Source organism: Ips typographus, linkage group LG5, assembly GCF_016097725.1.
Source record: "Ips typographus isolate SLU linkage group LG5, UJ_Ityp_2.0, whole genome shotgun sequence".
NCBI classification, from domain to species: Eukaryota; Metazoa; Arthropoda; class Insecta; order Coleoptera; family Curculionidae; genus Ips; species Ips typographus.
In genome coordinates this window covers 11,646,891-11,663,565 of record NC_138426.1, presented here as the reverse complement: position 1 = coordinate 11,663,565, position 16,675 = coordinate 11,646,891, and the positions used below count along the sequence as shown (strand labels likewise).

Genomic DNA, 16,675 nt, shown 5'->3' with positions numbered 1-16,675 from the left:
CTTTGTTTTACTAATTTGCATAAATTTGCCAATTTCATTTTAATGAAATATACATATTTGCAATTTTTACAATTTTAATAGGGGTAATCTCATAATTTTTTTTTAAAAATGTTTGAAATTTAAAAATTGTCTTCCACTGCCTTTATTAGTTTAGGTTAATGGTATAAATGTGACGTGAAGTGTCATTTGTCAAAATGTAATTTTGTTTTGGTGCCATGTCTTGAAAACTGCCAAAAAAAAACCTAATCAGTCAGTCACATAATGGTGACAGTTACAGTAAAACGGACACCAGATTCGTGTTCTCCATGCCAAAATTAGTAAAAATGGCCACATTGACAGGTTTAAATCTAATATGGCGGCGGTTAGTATAATAGGCCAAGAACAAGTTTTACTTGGGCTAAAACTTTACAAATTTACACTTTTTGTTATAAAATAAATAATAAAAACCTAAAGTTTTCAAAATGATGATGGAAACATAAAACTACATTGATTTGCTCTCAAAGTGCTCGTATTAAATTTCTATTATATCTAAAAATAAAAAAAGGAATGAAAGTGAGAAGGATTTGAAAAAAATTATTTTAAGGGAAAGTAGTTCAGACCGAATAATCGCGTATGACAGGTACTGTCAAATTCCTGTCATGATATGTTAAAGTAATGTTCATACAACTTTTGATATACTCAAATCCAACTAAGGTAAAATCAGTTTTTATTGAATTATCTCATCAATTTTATCATAATTTCGTACATTATCACCCTGTAGATATTATAACACAATAATTTTGAAACGTCTTGTTTAGTAATTTGGAAAACACTATTAACTATAATGTCAGAAAAAGCACATAAAAACCAATGATAATCAGTGTTTTAAAACGTAGTATAACATAAACTTTCAGAATATATGTTTGCTATTATTCATTAAGATGACAAAACACTGCAAACCACGCAGAGTTCATTTGCAGTCACGTATCAGCAAAATGATAACGGAGAGGTAAATCCCCGTCTCTTTAAGAAGCGTAAAGTACCACAAACACAGCCGGTATGTGTAGATATAAAAGTAGCTTAATACCTATCAGAATTCAGTCAGTACCCAAAGAACACCAGCAGTGTTATAAAGCAGAAAATATCACGGTATGTATTTAGTACTATAATACAATACAGAGTTTTAAAATTTGTAGTAACTTTTTAGTGTCTAAATTGAACTTTTACTATAAACTGTGGTAATATAGATTTAATTACTTACGACTGCTAAAAATCTACTTAAAAGTAGTGTTTAAACAGCAGTGTTGTGATTATGTACTTAAAAAGTTGATTAACACTTTTTTAATGAATTTTTCCAGATGTCTCCATCACTACCAATCATCGTCTTCTTGGGCTTGATTCTCTACGTCACAGCAGAACCGGTCTACCAATCCAACCACCTCCCCAAACTAGTGCTGCCAACTTTCAAGCCAAGCAACGTCCCCAAACTAATTCACCCCACCTACAACCCCATAAATCCCCCAATTTACATAAGAACGAAACGGTTCGTTAACAAGTATGACGGTGCCCAACAACCTCAGCAGCAAAACCCTAAAGGATGGGAGATTCGTCCTGATGTCAACAGAGACCAAAGGGGTAATACTAGAGCACAGGTCGAGGTCCAAAAGCATGGGGAAAATCACGATATTAATGCTGGTTATGGGCAAGTATTCAGAGGACCTGACAAGCATTCTGAAACTTGGCATGTTGGTGGTCGTATTAATTGGTAGTTAACCACGGTGTTATATGATGTTGTAATATTTCTAGTAAAGAAATTAAGAAAAGACACAAATTATACGGAGTTTTATTAATCAAATACAAATGGTTTTCAACACTACATTACTAGTTGTTGTGCAACATCTGGTGACATCTGTACTCAACTCTATGAGTTAAAAAGTACAGATGGCGTTCCCAAATCTAGGAACAGCCCCATTGATGCCAATGTATTTAGTACTATCATACAAAACATAGTTTTCAAATTTGTAGTAACTTTTTAATGTCTCAATTGAACTTGGAATCTGTACTTTCTAACTCATAGAGTTGAGTACAGATGTCACCAGATGTTGCACAACAACTATCATTTCTGGCATCCAGTTGACTATACTGGAATGAAGGTTTTGTTCTTTGGTTATCAAGCCCTATAGCCTCTCTGATGAGCCATAATACGGCGAAACCGGTCAGAGGATTGGGATTGATAAACAAAAAACAAAACCTCACCATTTTCTACTACATTACTACTTACACTACTTCTTCTTCTTCTTCAAGTGTCTATTCGTTCCGAATGATGATGATGATCTTGTTTACTGCTACTCTAAATAATTCATTGGAAAGCTTTTCCGCGTTTCTTTCCTTGTCCCGTAGTGCTTTTCCAGCTATTCTTCAAATTATCTTTATTTCTGTTGTTTCCATAATTTGGCTTGTTTTGGTGTTGTTTCTGCCACATGCGTCAGTGTAGATCTCATGGCAGTTCTCTAAATACGGACTTTAACTCCTGTTTTCAGGTTAATGTTACAAAATATTGTGTCATTGACTTTTTTGATAGCTTGTCTCTTGATGTCTTGTCAACCACCAATTTACATCTCAGAGATATTCTAAATGTGGTCATGCATTTCGTCTTAGCAACTGTGTTAAATACATAGCCTCTGCAGATCATCTTCATTTTCTGCTATCAAAACTGCATCATCTGCGTAGCATAGGGCTTTCATCTTTCGACGTCCAATCCGATATCCTCTTTTCCTGTGTACTTGTCGCATTATTTTGTCCATAATGTTACTGAATAGTAATAGACTCAGTGAGTCTCCTTGTCGTTCTCTGCGATTATTGGTTCTGTGAGTTCGTTGTCTGTATTTGCTTGTATTTGGTAAATATCTTCAATAGTATTACTCTGCCATACAGAAAATGCACTATATCTTCAAAGCGTATCCGGTCAAACGCCTTTTTTAGATCTATAGGTTCAGTTGTTTTTTAACGCAAATTAAGCCACGATCAAACTGAAGTCTGGTGACTATTAGACTCTAAAATTATAAAGAACATTCTCCTCTTAAATAATTATTATTTGTTCAAAATTTTTGAATACAAACTGAATGCTCATTTTGTACCAGTTGTTTATCTATAAACGACTTGATCGTCCCAGGCACTTAAAAGGAAACATTAAGCTTCCAGTGACAATTTTGCTGAAATTACGGTCCATTGTCTAAAAGCAAATTCTCACTTGGTTAGGCGATAGCGTGGCGCATGCTAACTGTTCATAATTCACCCAAAGGTCTTTATCTCCCTCTCCGAGCAATAAAATAGCTAAAATCCCTCGAATATTAACGGTTCGCGATTTCCGGACCGGACTTATTCGAGCTGGATTTCTGGCTAAAGTAAAAATCTTAACGTCTCCACCGCATTTCAATAAGAGTCCTTTGTTCCAAAATATCAAACTAACAATAGGCTCGATGGAATAAAAGACGATATGCAACCAACTAGAAAATTCATCTGCCAGTCAGTTGCACGTCAAAAAATGTTTTCCAGAGTGGAGAAAAACAACAGGTTTCCCGTTACCTTATTTTTTCCAATAAGCCTGGGGTAAGTTGGTTTTATTGGGACCCACACGCCACTTCAGCGATTTCCTTTGAACCGTTCGCCCGTAAAACGACACAAGTCGGCTAGAGTTGAGCTTAACTTAGTGGCTTCGTTCGTATTTAAGGGTCGATCCGAGAAACATTGTTTGTCGATAAAAGTGTCGTTTTTTTTTGAAATTTCATCCCAGTAAAAGTTTGACTTCCTTTGCAAATGTTTAGATTTTATTTAAACCAAGATCAGTTTTATTTTGATCAAAGTAATGAGAGTCATTACTTCTAAACAGATTCGTAAAAACAAGCAAAATTTTACGTAAGAAATCAGTGATGACAGGTGGCTGTGACATTATCTGACAATTGGTCACGTGACACTTTCAAATTATGTCAGATCCGCTTCGGCAGACTGACACATGTCATTTAGAAAGTTGTTCCCATATTTGTCGGAATCATTGTTTTCCAGTAGGTTTCTCTTCGTATCATTGAGTTTCTATGTAAAATTTTGCTGATCTAGTGTCGAAATTGTCGAGTTGTCAAAAAATGGAAAATTTCCACCATTGGGTTACTGGATTTTTCACGAATTTTCCGACAAATTCATATGCATAAGTCAGAAGATGATTAGAACAATATAAATTTTCCGACAATGTTAGAACAAAATACTTTTCAAAAATTTTGGAATTATTTTCCAAATATCTGGTTTGTTTTTTGCCATAAAACGTTTTTAGAGTTTCGTTATTAAAGTGTGTATAATATAAACAAAGATTGACAGCATCAAGCACAAGACTACCAACCCCACGAAACGTCAAATAAACTTGATTTCCATGTCAAATATAGTTTTGAAAATTAGCTTGGTTATGATTTAAAATTTTTGACGTCATCGTAATTTAGTTTGGTTTTCCGTATATAAAAGTCACTTGACGACATAGTTGATGCCTGAATTTAAATTCAAAAGCAAGGTTGTATTTTAACCGTTAACACTTCTAGGTGTCAAATTTCTAGATTCAAATCAAGTTTAAGGAACAAAACGAATGCAAAATAATCCAACTTCGGCATAATACAACAGGGTGATTCCAAAGTTGGTGCTTTTCTTTCATCTGCGAATAGGGCTTCAAAAAATAAGTTTTTTTTTCCTTTGACGCTTTTTCGAAATATGAACAATAACGAAGATACAGGGTGTCAAAGTTTTACTGAAAAAATAATAATTTAATGATTGTGGCCAAACTACTTGAAGTAATTAAACAAAATTTTGTAGGTGTCAATAGCTACGTGGAAAGGAAATTTTCCAAGAAACCACAATTTTCTTGCGTTTACCAGTGGCGTGCGTACAATTTTTTTAAAATTTTATTTAAAAAAAATATATTACCCTACTGGTTTTTTTCAAAATAAAATTTATTATTGAATTAGTTGTTGAATTCTAAAAATAAAACCCCTTTTATTATTTTTTGCTACGACGCACCATTTCCCAGTAAAAAAATAAAAACCGTCGTAATGCGTGCCTAAAATTAAATGCTGTTTTAATTTAAAATGTCAAATTATTAAAAATTAGTTCAAATGCGGCTGAAATCTTTTGTTTTTGTTTATGTCTGTTGATAAGGAATAACCTGTAGTTAGTTAAAATTAAATTTAAGTTATTTTTTATTTTGTTTTTTTTTTCAGTAAAACTTTGACACCCTGTATCTTCGTTAATGTTCATATTTCGAAAAACCGTCAAAGGAAAAAAAAACTTATTTTTTGAAGCCCTATTCGTAAGTGAAAGGAAAGCCCCAACTTTGGAATCACCCTGTATTTCTGACATTATAACGCGACAAAATTGACGTTCTATCAGTCAAAATGACTTGTGAAAACAAATTTTCACGTAAAACATTGTCAAAAATTAATGCAATTTTTTTTCTACATTTATTACTTGTGACAACATAATAACATTTTTGAGCAAGTTTATAATAATAATAACTTAACTCCCCAATCGCAGATCTAATTAGACATGCTAGATTAATTTGGCAAGGGTGTCGCTGCCCTTAGAGATAGACTTCATTATCTTCTCCGCACTCCTTATTAAGATAATAGAGTCGAGCATTGAATTATCCAGGTCTTTAATAAGCGAACTGAATTATGCATAATGTGGAAAGCAAATCTTATTATCTTGACTATAACATTACTAGGCGTAGAGTGGAAATCAAACACAATTGGTTACAATTTGGTTGTAAGAATTTGTTCAACAAGAAAATTTACGTGCAATTACTAGTACACGTTACGTTCTAAACAGAATGACAGTTTTGTACAAAAAATTCTTCCAAAGAAGCAACCATTCTTCTTCTTTAGGTCTCCGTTTCGAAGATTGGCAATGATGAAGACAATCTTTACTTTTAGACAGCGGCTTTAAATAATTCGTTGTTACTCCATCCAAACCATTCCTTAAGGTTCTTCAGCCATGAGTTTCGTTTCTTTCCTATGGATCTCTTTCCTTGAACTTTTCTCTGTATAATGCTTTGTAATATTGGATACCTCTACCCTCATGACATTATAGACTCTCTCCTTATGCATATTGGTTACTCTTTCCACTTAGGAAATACCCAGTATTCGCCGGTCATGTATGTGTGTGTGGGCATATAGTAAATTTCTTAATCTATAAGTTTTTTTCGGATATCCTGGGAAGTATTTGGAAAATCGAAATTTGGTTGAGCTTTGAATTTGCCCCAATTTAAACTTTCTTGTATCTCGTAGATTCCAATGGTGAAGGTCAAATTTGGATTACCCAGATTACACATTTTTGTTAATACTAGCCACCATGGATAACAAAGATTCAAACCTTAATCATTCAGAAATTTTTATTTATAATACTTTCCGCAGCATCTCTTTAATCTGACTTGTTTGAACTAAATACTTTGCTTCAAGGTCTTGGAGTAAATATCTGCTGTATTTAGATACCGAGGACGTAGGAAAACCGTGTCGGTCGTTTATTTCCAGTTTTATTTCATACAGTGCAAGTGCACGTCTGTTAACGGAGCCAACACTGCAAAATCGAGGGCCAGTGCTAATTAAATTTTGGTTTTCGTCCAGTTTGGAGCTGTTTGTTAATCGGTCGAAGATCTATTTCAGAAAATCAGATTTTAAGGTTCAGTTGGGAAACGTTATTAGATACTTCAAGAAAACTACCAATTTGATGTTATTACGTAGGACAATCTGTTATTATACCGCATTCTGCAACCAACAAAATGAACTACTGCACAAGAAGAGAACTATGTCAGTAAAGGTCTCTGTGCCAGCCCCGAAATTAAAAATTCGTAAATAACGTACGTCAATGACGTCAAATTTTGATCTCGTTCAGTTCACATGTAATAGCTAAGGAACGACAATCATTACGTCACCGCCACTAGCCCTGGGATGGACTATAGTTTCTTCATTTGTTTAGTAATAAAGAAGATGTAATTTTGGTCTATTTTTGCGTCAAACTATTTTTAGTTCTTATTATTTATTTATTTAGCATATGGCGTTTCGACACATTCAAGTATACAACTGTAACAAATATAACAAACTTAGGCAAATTTACAAACAAACATCAAGGTTATTTATATATTCTAAAATTTGAGGCACTATTTTTCAAAATAAAAATGGGATTTAAGTTTCTGACAACTTTAAACTTACATTCTCAAAATTTATGGATTTTTTTTTTTTTTTTTTTTATGGCAAAACCCATTAAGATTTGAAGCATAATGATATTTGTTGTTTTTACTGTACTTAAACCTTTTGGGAACCTCGAAAAATTGTAATATTTAAACCCCCTGTGTATCAAAAAAATTATTTGAAGGAATTATTATTTATTATATTATTATTAATTGATTAAATTTGATGATGTATGGGTGGAAAATAGTATTTTCTTGAAGAGCATAGAAAAGTGCCTCCAGAAGGTGCAATTGATTTTCCCAAATAATCAATAATAAATCAATAGTAAAATGTAATGAAAATTTGTTTACCAAATTTTTTTTGCTTCCATTTAACTAAAACTTTATAAAGTATAGTTTCCGAGATAGCAATGCTAATGCATCGAATTTGTAACACCCTGTACAAAATATATTTTGTACTTTCATTTGTTGAATCAGAAACATTTCGACTTTTTTCTATATTTAAGTCTACTTTCCAGATTAATCGACTTTTAATTTACAACTCTGTCAGACAAAGTAAGTTTCTTGTAAAATAGTCACACCAAGTCATGTAATTTTGGTTTCGTCTATCATCCATTTTTCGTTTGTTTAGTCAAGTTCCTGTTACTAATGAAAAAGAAAAACACATTTTTACCAAGTGCCATTCGAACACATTGGAGGTCCCAAAACACAAAAAAAAAACATTATGGAACAGTATTTTGCTGAAACACTTCAAGTCTCTATTGGAAGTTGGCACGATGTTATCTATCCTAAATTGGTTACAATGCTTAGAAAACGTTTTGAATGTTTTTATCCCGGTACAGCTAAAAGATTGCTTTAGCAACGTTTCCACTTACAGAATTAACGGAAAAACGTAAATTTTTCGTTGTCCTAAAAAAATATTTGCCATTTTTACTGACATGAACATTATTTAATAATTCTCGTTAAATATAATTAGAGGCAGAAGTGGTTTACATATTTTAGTTAAAACCCCAACGTTCCACGACTGGAAAATAGCTGAGCTAGAGGATCCAAAATCCCATCCAGGTCAAAAACCTTTATTCGTCGGTCACGTAACATTCTTTGCAACCGAGTTAAGCATAACCCATTTATTTCAGCCGCATGCTTACCTTAAGCTTTGGCATGTTTGCCAGTTTTAAGTGCCGTCGTCAGCAAATTTTTCGTTGTTTTGAAGCTTTCAGCGTGGTTTGGAAACAGATGGCTTATTTTAATTTAAGGCCAGGGACACAACTTCATGTAAGTTTAAGATTAGGAGCTTTATCCCGGGAAAAGATAAATTGATATGTGGATGAGTTTGCGCCCCCCTCGAAACAAAAGTAGGGTAGAGCAAAGTACTCAGGAGTGATTTACATGATCGGATCGGGCGCTGTAATCGACCCTGAGGGCTCCCTTGAGACCAACAATATGGTAAACAATGACGCTAATCCATGCAAATTGAGCCTCAGGGTATCAAAGCAAGATAATGAAACTGGCGCCTAATTTATATAGTCGCTAGTTGCATATAAGCCGACAAGTCTCGCATTTTTCTATGCTATAAAGAAAATGTGTGTCGTACACAGTATGATTATGAATAACTAATGGTAAACAGTGATTGCTCAATCTGCAAGCTAAAGTTCAAGTCGGTTTAAGTTTTAAGAATGTCAGTTAAAAATGTTCAAAACTGTAAGGAAACTCTTGAAATACAATTTAAATTTCAAAATTGCAGCTAAACGTAAAGTGATTGGTAATAGGGAAGTTGCAGTATAGGATTAGTTAAAACATGTTAAAGTAATCAGGAGACACATTTTTTTCAACCGAAACTGAAAGTTTAAGCTAAATTTTCTTTAGAATTTAGAAGAATGTCAGTTGAAGGTGGTCAAAATGATCAGACCATGAAAACAACTGCAATTTTAAAACTTTAATCGAAAAGGTAAGCTGTACAAAGTAAAAAATAAAGGTGGAAATTTTGAGATTGTAAGTTTAAAGTTGTCATAAACTTAAATCCCATTTTTATTTTGAAAAATAGTGCCTCAAATTTTAGATAGTTTACATATTTCAGTATAAAGACTGCTCCACGTATAGAATTTTAATGACTTTTTTTAATTCTCTAAACGCAATACTAATTTGACTCACTTAGAGATAAAACAAATATCGTTCTTAGCATCCGCTTCAAAGTCATACATAGAGCAAACAAGCTCCAAGAGTTTAGAGCAAACTTGGAACGGTAACGTAAACTAACTGTAAGTGCCCGTGCAAGATTACACAAGTGAAAATTGCATTTATGCCCCCTCCAGGTAATGATAATCTTCCAAAAGCTCTGCTAAGTTGACACTGGGTCATTTCCTATCTAATTTCTCTCTTGTTGTTTGTTTTCGGAAGGTGTGTGTCGTTTTCGCTAATTACTTTGCGGGTAACTGAAATCGCGGAAGATTTACATGGAAACAAAATACTTAAGATTTTCGTTTAGTTTTCACAAAAGTGCTTGAAACACAAAATCCAAATAGTGTTTTTAGATTTTCATGTAACAAGTAAACTGGCTGACCTAACTTTCTATACTGCTCTAGTCCATCCAGTTAAATCAGATAACTCTGTTAAAGTTTAACCAACCTAAAAGTTGGAACTATCTAAAACATGGTGAAACTTTCACGAACTAGACGAAAATCTAATACAGTAATTTTAAACGCGCTGAAAGCTCAATCTGTAGTAACCCTGACCAGTATTCTACTAAATTGCAGTAATTTACCAGCTGCAAGTCAAGTTATTTCAATTTAGTAAGCTTGTTTATCCCGTACTTATCCAAATAAGATGTTTAGAGCATTTTGATACCTTTCCAAATTAACACTTTTGAGTGTCTCTCAAATAGCTAATCACTGTTGAAAGTAACTAAAAAATTATTAGAAAAGCTGGCTTAAATTGTAGTTGTCTGTCATTTCAACACATTCTTCCGCACTTCTTGTTCGAAAGTTGTAAACAACTAGCCATCACAATCATTTCAACACTTTCTTCTACTGTTCTACTGCAATTTTGAACAAATAGCCAGCTTAATAATTTCAATACATTCTTCCCCATTTCTCGTTATAAAATGTTAGGCAATTAGCCAGCTCAATCATTTCAACACATTCTTCCGCTCTTCTTTTGAACATTTTGGGTAATTAACTTATTAACTAGCACAGTCATTTCTACACATTATTCCACTCTTCGCTTGAAAACTTTAGACAGTTAGCCAGCACAATCAGTTCAACATATTCTTCTGCACTTCTTGTAAGAAAATTTTAAACAACTTGCCATCGGAATAATTTCTCACCTTCTACTGATTTACTACTACTACTAATTTTGGACAATTAGTCAGCGTATTCTTCTGTAGTATTCTGTCATTTTAACACATTCTTCCGCATTTCTTGTCCAACAGTTGTAAACAATTAGCAATCACAATCTCTTTTACACCTTCTTCTACTATTCTGTTGCAATTTTGGGCAATTAGCCAGCGTATTCTGTCATTTCAACACATTCTTCCGCACCTCTTGTCATGAGTTGATTGATGACTCCGTTTGGACGCTAGAGGTCGTTAAAATTCTTTCACCATAAAATCACATATTTGTGACACTCGTTGCTTTGACCCTAAATTACTCCCTTACTTGACAAGGTACGTCAAAATGTCGTTACGTCAAGTCGCAAGCCGCCATTTTGAATTTCCTGTCAAAATATTGACTTACACCTCATTTTAAAGGAAATTTCACGTAGTTTCAAGAAATGACAGACAAAATAGCGTTCCAAGCCGCCATTTTAAATTTTCTGTCAAAATATTGACTTGTACCTCATTTTAAAGGAAATTTCACGTAGTTTCAAGAAATGACAGACAAAATGGCGTTCCAGGCCGCCATTTTAAATTTTCTGTCGAAATATTGACTTGTACCTCATTTTAAAGGAAATTTCACGTAGTTTCAAGAAATGACAGACAAAATGGCGTCGCAATCCTTTACTTTTTACCGTTCTTGGTACAGCTTAACTTAAATACGGTTCTGATAAAATGAATCAATCATCTTTAAGTGTAATATGCAGCAGTTTCTTTATCAATTTGTCTCACTAATGCAACCATTTTTTAGATTTATACTGCTTTTCAATTCGTTAAATGGGCAATAAACGTGGCAATGGGACATCTTCTAAATCTCCTTGAAGATTCTATCAGTCTATAATGTATATTGAAATAAAATATGACCCTTTATTCTATGTCGTAATGTTGTAATTGATTAATATTTATAATTGTTTATTTCCGAGTTTGTCTCATTTAATGACTCTGGAAGCTAATAAAGGAAATGCTCTTTTGTCTTAACTGACTCGAGTATCATTGTCACAAAATGAATAATCCAATTAATGGATCCTGCGAAACTTTACGCTCTACTTCTTGAACGCTTTTTGAGCTCTTGCAGCTCCAATTTGTTCAAAACTTTGCACAAACAATTTTTATTTATTTTTCTTTCATTGCTCGTCGCCTTAAGTCTACCGAAACCTGCATGCGACTAATACCTCTAAACTGGTGCCATGTTTTATTCAAATCCGCAATTTTTCTGCAAACTTCTGAATAAAAAGTAAGCTGCACGTGCATTCTCCAGCGCCATTATTTGCATTTCGTCTTTTAGGCGACAGCAATTTACTTCGGGGCGAATTTATTTCATTTTGTTATGCTAATGCTCAAATTGGCCGGATGCTATAAAATATCTTTTTTACATGATTTAAGGCAAATTTTCATATACCATAAATCGAACAAAATTAGGGTAACTCGAATTGTTGTTAACAAGTACATAAATGATAAATTGGCAGTAATTTTGGATTTAAGTATAGTATAGTACAATTACGCCACTAATACAGAGTATTCCTAATAATAGTATAATACCACATTAAAAATCTATAACTTATAAATCTGTAACTTTACTGTTTACCGTCCTTGCCTAATAACCCCCCCCCCCATTCTTTAAGTTTTTTTTGAAAAATTACACGAAAGTGCTTTTTTTCTACTTATTTCACCTATTTTAAGGTCTTTTGGTATAAATATGTCCTTTGTTGTGCATTGGAACCGTCCTGGAACAAAATAAAAAAATTGCCAAAATTGCACTTTTTGTAAAAATAGCATATTTTTTGGCACTTGTTGCTTTGACCATAAATTACTCCCTTACTTGACAAGTTACGTCAAAATGTCATAGAAAATAAAAGATAGAGCAGATTTCAAGCTTTCTAAAAATATCCCCACATGAGTTGATTGATAACACCGTTTGGCCGTTAGAGGGCGTCAAATTTCCCTTACCATAATATCACATATTATATTGTAAATATTTTTTAGTCAGATTTCATGTATCTCTTAATCCGGCCGAGTTCCTAGCAAAGAAATGCTTAAAATGTTAAATTTTAGGTCTAACTCTGTTAGTTTTTGAGATATCAAAAAACCGACTGCATCACGGGCTTTTCCGGGAAATTTTAACATAAAATGACACCGAGACGTCAACTGTAACTTGACAAATAAAAAAGTTCTATTTTTTGACGGTTCCAGGCCGCCATTTTTAATTTTCTGTCAAAATATTGACTTGCACCTCATTCTGAAGGAAATTTCACGTAGTTTCAAGAAATGACAGACAAAATGGCGTCACAGACCGCCATTTTGAATTTTATGTTAAAATATTGACTTGCACCTCATTCTGAAGAAAATTTCACCTAGTTTCAAGAAATGAGAGACAAAATGGCGTTCAAGGCCTCCATTTTGATTTTCCTGTCAAAATATTGACTTGCACCTCATTTTAAAGAAAATTTCACGTAGTTTCAAGAAATGACAGACAAAATGCCGTCACAGGCCGCCATTTTGAATTTTCTGCCAAAATATTGACTTGCACCTCATTTTAAAGGAAATTTCACGTAGTTTCAAGAAATGACAGACAAAATGGCGTCGCAGACTAATAATAAGTATTAAAAAGTATGGTTTTGTAACGCTTACAGAAATTTTCATAAATTTAAGGCACACTCCTTAAAATAAAATTGATACTTTTTTGTATAAAATTGCAACAACATTTTACCTACATACTACATAGGATTTGTATTTTTGCAGACTTTTTAGACACCCGATATAACCGTTTTTTAATATTTAATAGAAAATATGCTTCCAATTATTATTGGAAAAACAAATATTTTTCTGACTTGTTGAACAACAATTGATAACCCGAAAACAACAGTTCCGTTTAAAACATTAACAAGAGTTATAGAGTTAGAACACATTTTTTTTAAATCGAAAACTGCCAACAAAATTTTACCCGAAATCGACATTACGGTCACGTGAATACATTTTTGCCCCCACGATAAAAATGAATAATTGACATGGAATTTTTTTACTATTTTGTGCCAGTGCTTTTTAATTGTATTATCCCTACACAATACCCCCAGGTTACCGCAACAAATTTCACGTTAATACTATTACCTCTTTTAGTTTTGTGGCAGGAATTTAATACTCAGGTAAATAATAAACTCATTTAATAAATAACTAAAATTGTACAATTCCAACTATTCCGTGATTATATATTCGGTTTGGCCTGGTGTTCCTGTTTAACAATTCAGGCATTTGAATGATGCACCGCATGCCATTTTGCCACCGACTTTAATTAAATTGCATAAGCCCAGGTCCATATCCAGGTTTTTACAGGGTGTCCCAATAAACCGTACACTATAAATTATTTTCAGGTTTCTATAAATCCACCGCTGGAGGGCGCTACTATATCACTAAAATGAAAAATACCCGCAAACTTAAATGAAATTTAACTTTTCAAAATTACTAAATTAAATTTTTCAAGTGTCTTAAACCTTCCCAGAGTAACCAAAGTTGTTTTAAAATTGCAAAGGCCTTTAAAACCATTTTTAAAGTTTCATAGACCTTTAAATGATTTTGAGAAGTTTTTAAGTGCCAGAGGCCTCTACAACTGTTTTAAATCTTCCCAGACTTATTTTAAATGGTCAGAGACGTCTAGAACCATTTTGAATCTGCCAGAGACGCTTAAGTGTTACTGACAATCCTCTAAAAAGTGCCAGAGGCCTCTACAAGTAACTTAAACTTTCCCAGAGTAGTTTTAAAAGGTCAGAAGCATCTCTAGAACCATTTTGAAAGTTGCATAGACCTCTAAATGCTATTGAGAACTTTCTAAAAAGTGCCAGAGGCCTCTACAACTGTCTTAAATCTTCCCAGACTTGTTCTAAATGGTCAGAGACGTCTAGGACCATTTTGAATCTGCCAAGGACCATTTTGAATCTGCCAGAGACCCCTAAGTGCTACTGACAACCCTCTTAAAAGTGCCAGAGGCCTCTACAAGTAACTTAAACTTTCCCAGAGTTGTTTTAAAATGTCAGAGGCTTCTAGAACCATTTTGAAAGTTCCATAGGCCTGTAAATGCTATTGGGAACTTTCTAAAAAGTTCCAGAGGCCTCTACAACTGTCTTAAATCTTCCCAGACTTGTTCTAAATGGTCAGAGACGTCTAGGACCATTTTGAATCTGCCAGGGACCATTTTGAATCCACCAGAGACCCCTAAGTACTACTGTCAACCCTCCAAAAAGTGCCAGAGGCCTCTACAAGTAGCATAAACTTTCCCAGAGTTGTTTTAAAATGTCAGAAACCTCTAGAACCATTTTGAAAGTTCCATAGGCCTGAAAAATGGTGTTGACAACTTTCTAGAAAGTGCCAGAATCCTTACAACTGTCTTAAACATTCCCAAAACTGTTTTTAATTGTCAGAGGCCTCTAGGACCAGTTTGAAAGTTCCATAAACCTCTAAATGCTATTGGGAACTTTCTAAAAAGTTCCAGAGGCCTCTACAACTGTCTTAAATCTTCCCAGACTTGTTCTAAATGGTCAGAGACGTCTAGGACCATTCTGAATCTGCCACAGACCGCTAAGTGCTACTGACAACCCTCTTAAAAAGTGTCAGAGGGGTCTACAAGTAGCATAAACTTTCCCAGAGTTGTTTTTAATTGTCAGAGGCCTTTAGGACCATTTTGAAAATTCTGTAGACCTCTAAATGCTATTTAGAACTTTCTAAAAAGTGCCAAAGGCCTCTACAACTGTCTGAAACTTTCCCAGAACTAGTTTAAATTGTCAGAGACGTCTAAGACCGTTTTGAATGTGCTAAAGACTTCTAAATGCTAGTGAGAATTTTTTGAAAAGTTCCAGAGCTTTCTACAATTGTCATAAACTTTCCCAGAAGTAGTTCAGATGGCTTCCAGGACCATACTGAAAGTTCCATAAACCTCTAAATGCTATTGAGACTCTTCTAAAAAGTGCTGGAGGCCTCTACAAGTGTCATAAGCCTTCCCAAAGTTATTTTAAAATGCCAGAGGCCTCTAGGATCATTTTGAAAGTTCCAAAGACCTCTAAATGCTACCGAAAATGTTATAATAAGTTCCAGAGCTCGCTATAGCTGTCCTAAACTTTCCCTGAACTGTTTTAAGTTATCAAAAGCGTCTAAATATATTAAGAAAGGTTCAGTGGCTTCTAAATGCTACTGACAACCTTCTAAAAATTGCCAGAAGCTTCTGCATGTTCTACACCTTCTAGGAATTGTTGATTTTTTGGGTACACAAATATTTTTTTTTAAATAAATAAATATTGATTGGGTGTTCATATAATTTATTGTATACCCCTACCTTAAGTTATAACCTAATCATTTTGACATTGAATTTTGACATTTAATCAACGACATACGTTCTGGTGATTGTGACGTAACATTCAGCAGTCACTGAACAGACTATAGCAAAATGTACGTGTATGTACATCGTATTTTTACTATACCATTCGATTTAAATTCTCAGTGTGTGTTTCTGAAAAAAGTTTTTACTGATTTAGAAAGCTGAAATAATTTCCAGCATTTTCTCGTGTTTTTTTCCCAAAGCGCTACAATTTATAGTTTCAAAGAAAAAACAGCCTCATTGGGACACCCTGTACAATTGTAAGGCTAGAAAACTCGATCTAGGACTGAATTCGAAGAAACCCTGATTTGAAAAATACATCTTTAATTCGATTTCAGTAATTCCGTTGCCGCTTCAGCTCCAGTCATTAAAATTAAAGCCATGAAAAGCGGTGCGGGCTGGAAAAGACCCGGTTTTGCTACACTTTGGAAATGGTTCGATTAAATTATCGAAGGCGAGATTGAGTGAATGTTTCTACGATGAAAATCCTATTTGTTAGCAGTTCCAAGAGAGTGATTTATCGCACAGATGTACGAGTTGCTTACGTTACTATAAAGAACGTTTCAATAAGCAAATGGATTCATTCTAGATGTAGACATAGCGTTAAGTCTGGAAATCTAGACGTCCAATGTATAGGTCAATGTAAAAATCATTATTGTATTTTTTTGCAGGTAGTTCCTTGAAACATAATTAGTATGAGTCTTAATTTTCTCATGCGGCTGTAACAATAGAACCTAATTTAATTTTA

General features: G+C 33.9%; 2 protein-coding genes across 7 annotated transcripts in view; one reads left to right on the top strand and one right to left on the bottom strand.

Annotated features, from left to right (window-relative positions):
- Neto (Neuropilin and tolloid-like) overlaps nt 1-16,675 on the bottom strand; it is a 169,990-nt gene that overhangs the window by 152,839 nt on the left and 476 nt on the right. The gene's annotated exons all lie outside the window — the stretch shown is intronic.
- Nucleotides 968-1,810, top strand: LOC145729551 (uncharacterized). Its single transcript, XM_081980354.1, has 2 exons — nt 968-1,128; nt 1,338-1,810. The coding sequence occupies exons 1-2, from the start codon at nt 1,039-1,041 to the stop codon at nt 1,746-1,748; spliced, it is 501 nt and encodes a 166-aa protein (XP_081836480.1). The 5' UTR covers nt 968-1,038; the 3' UTR covers nt 1,749-1,810.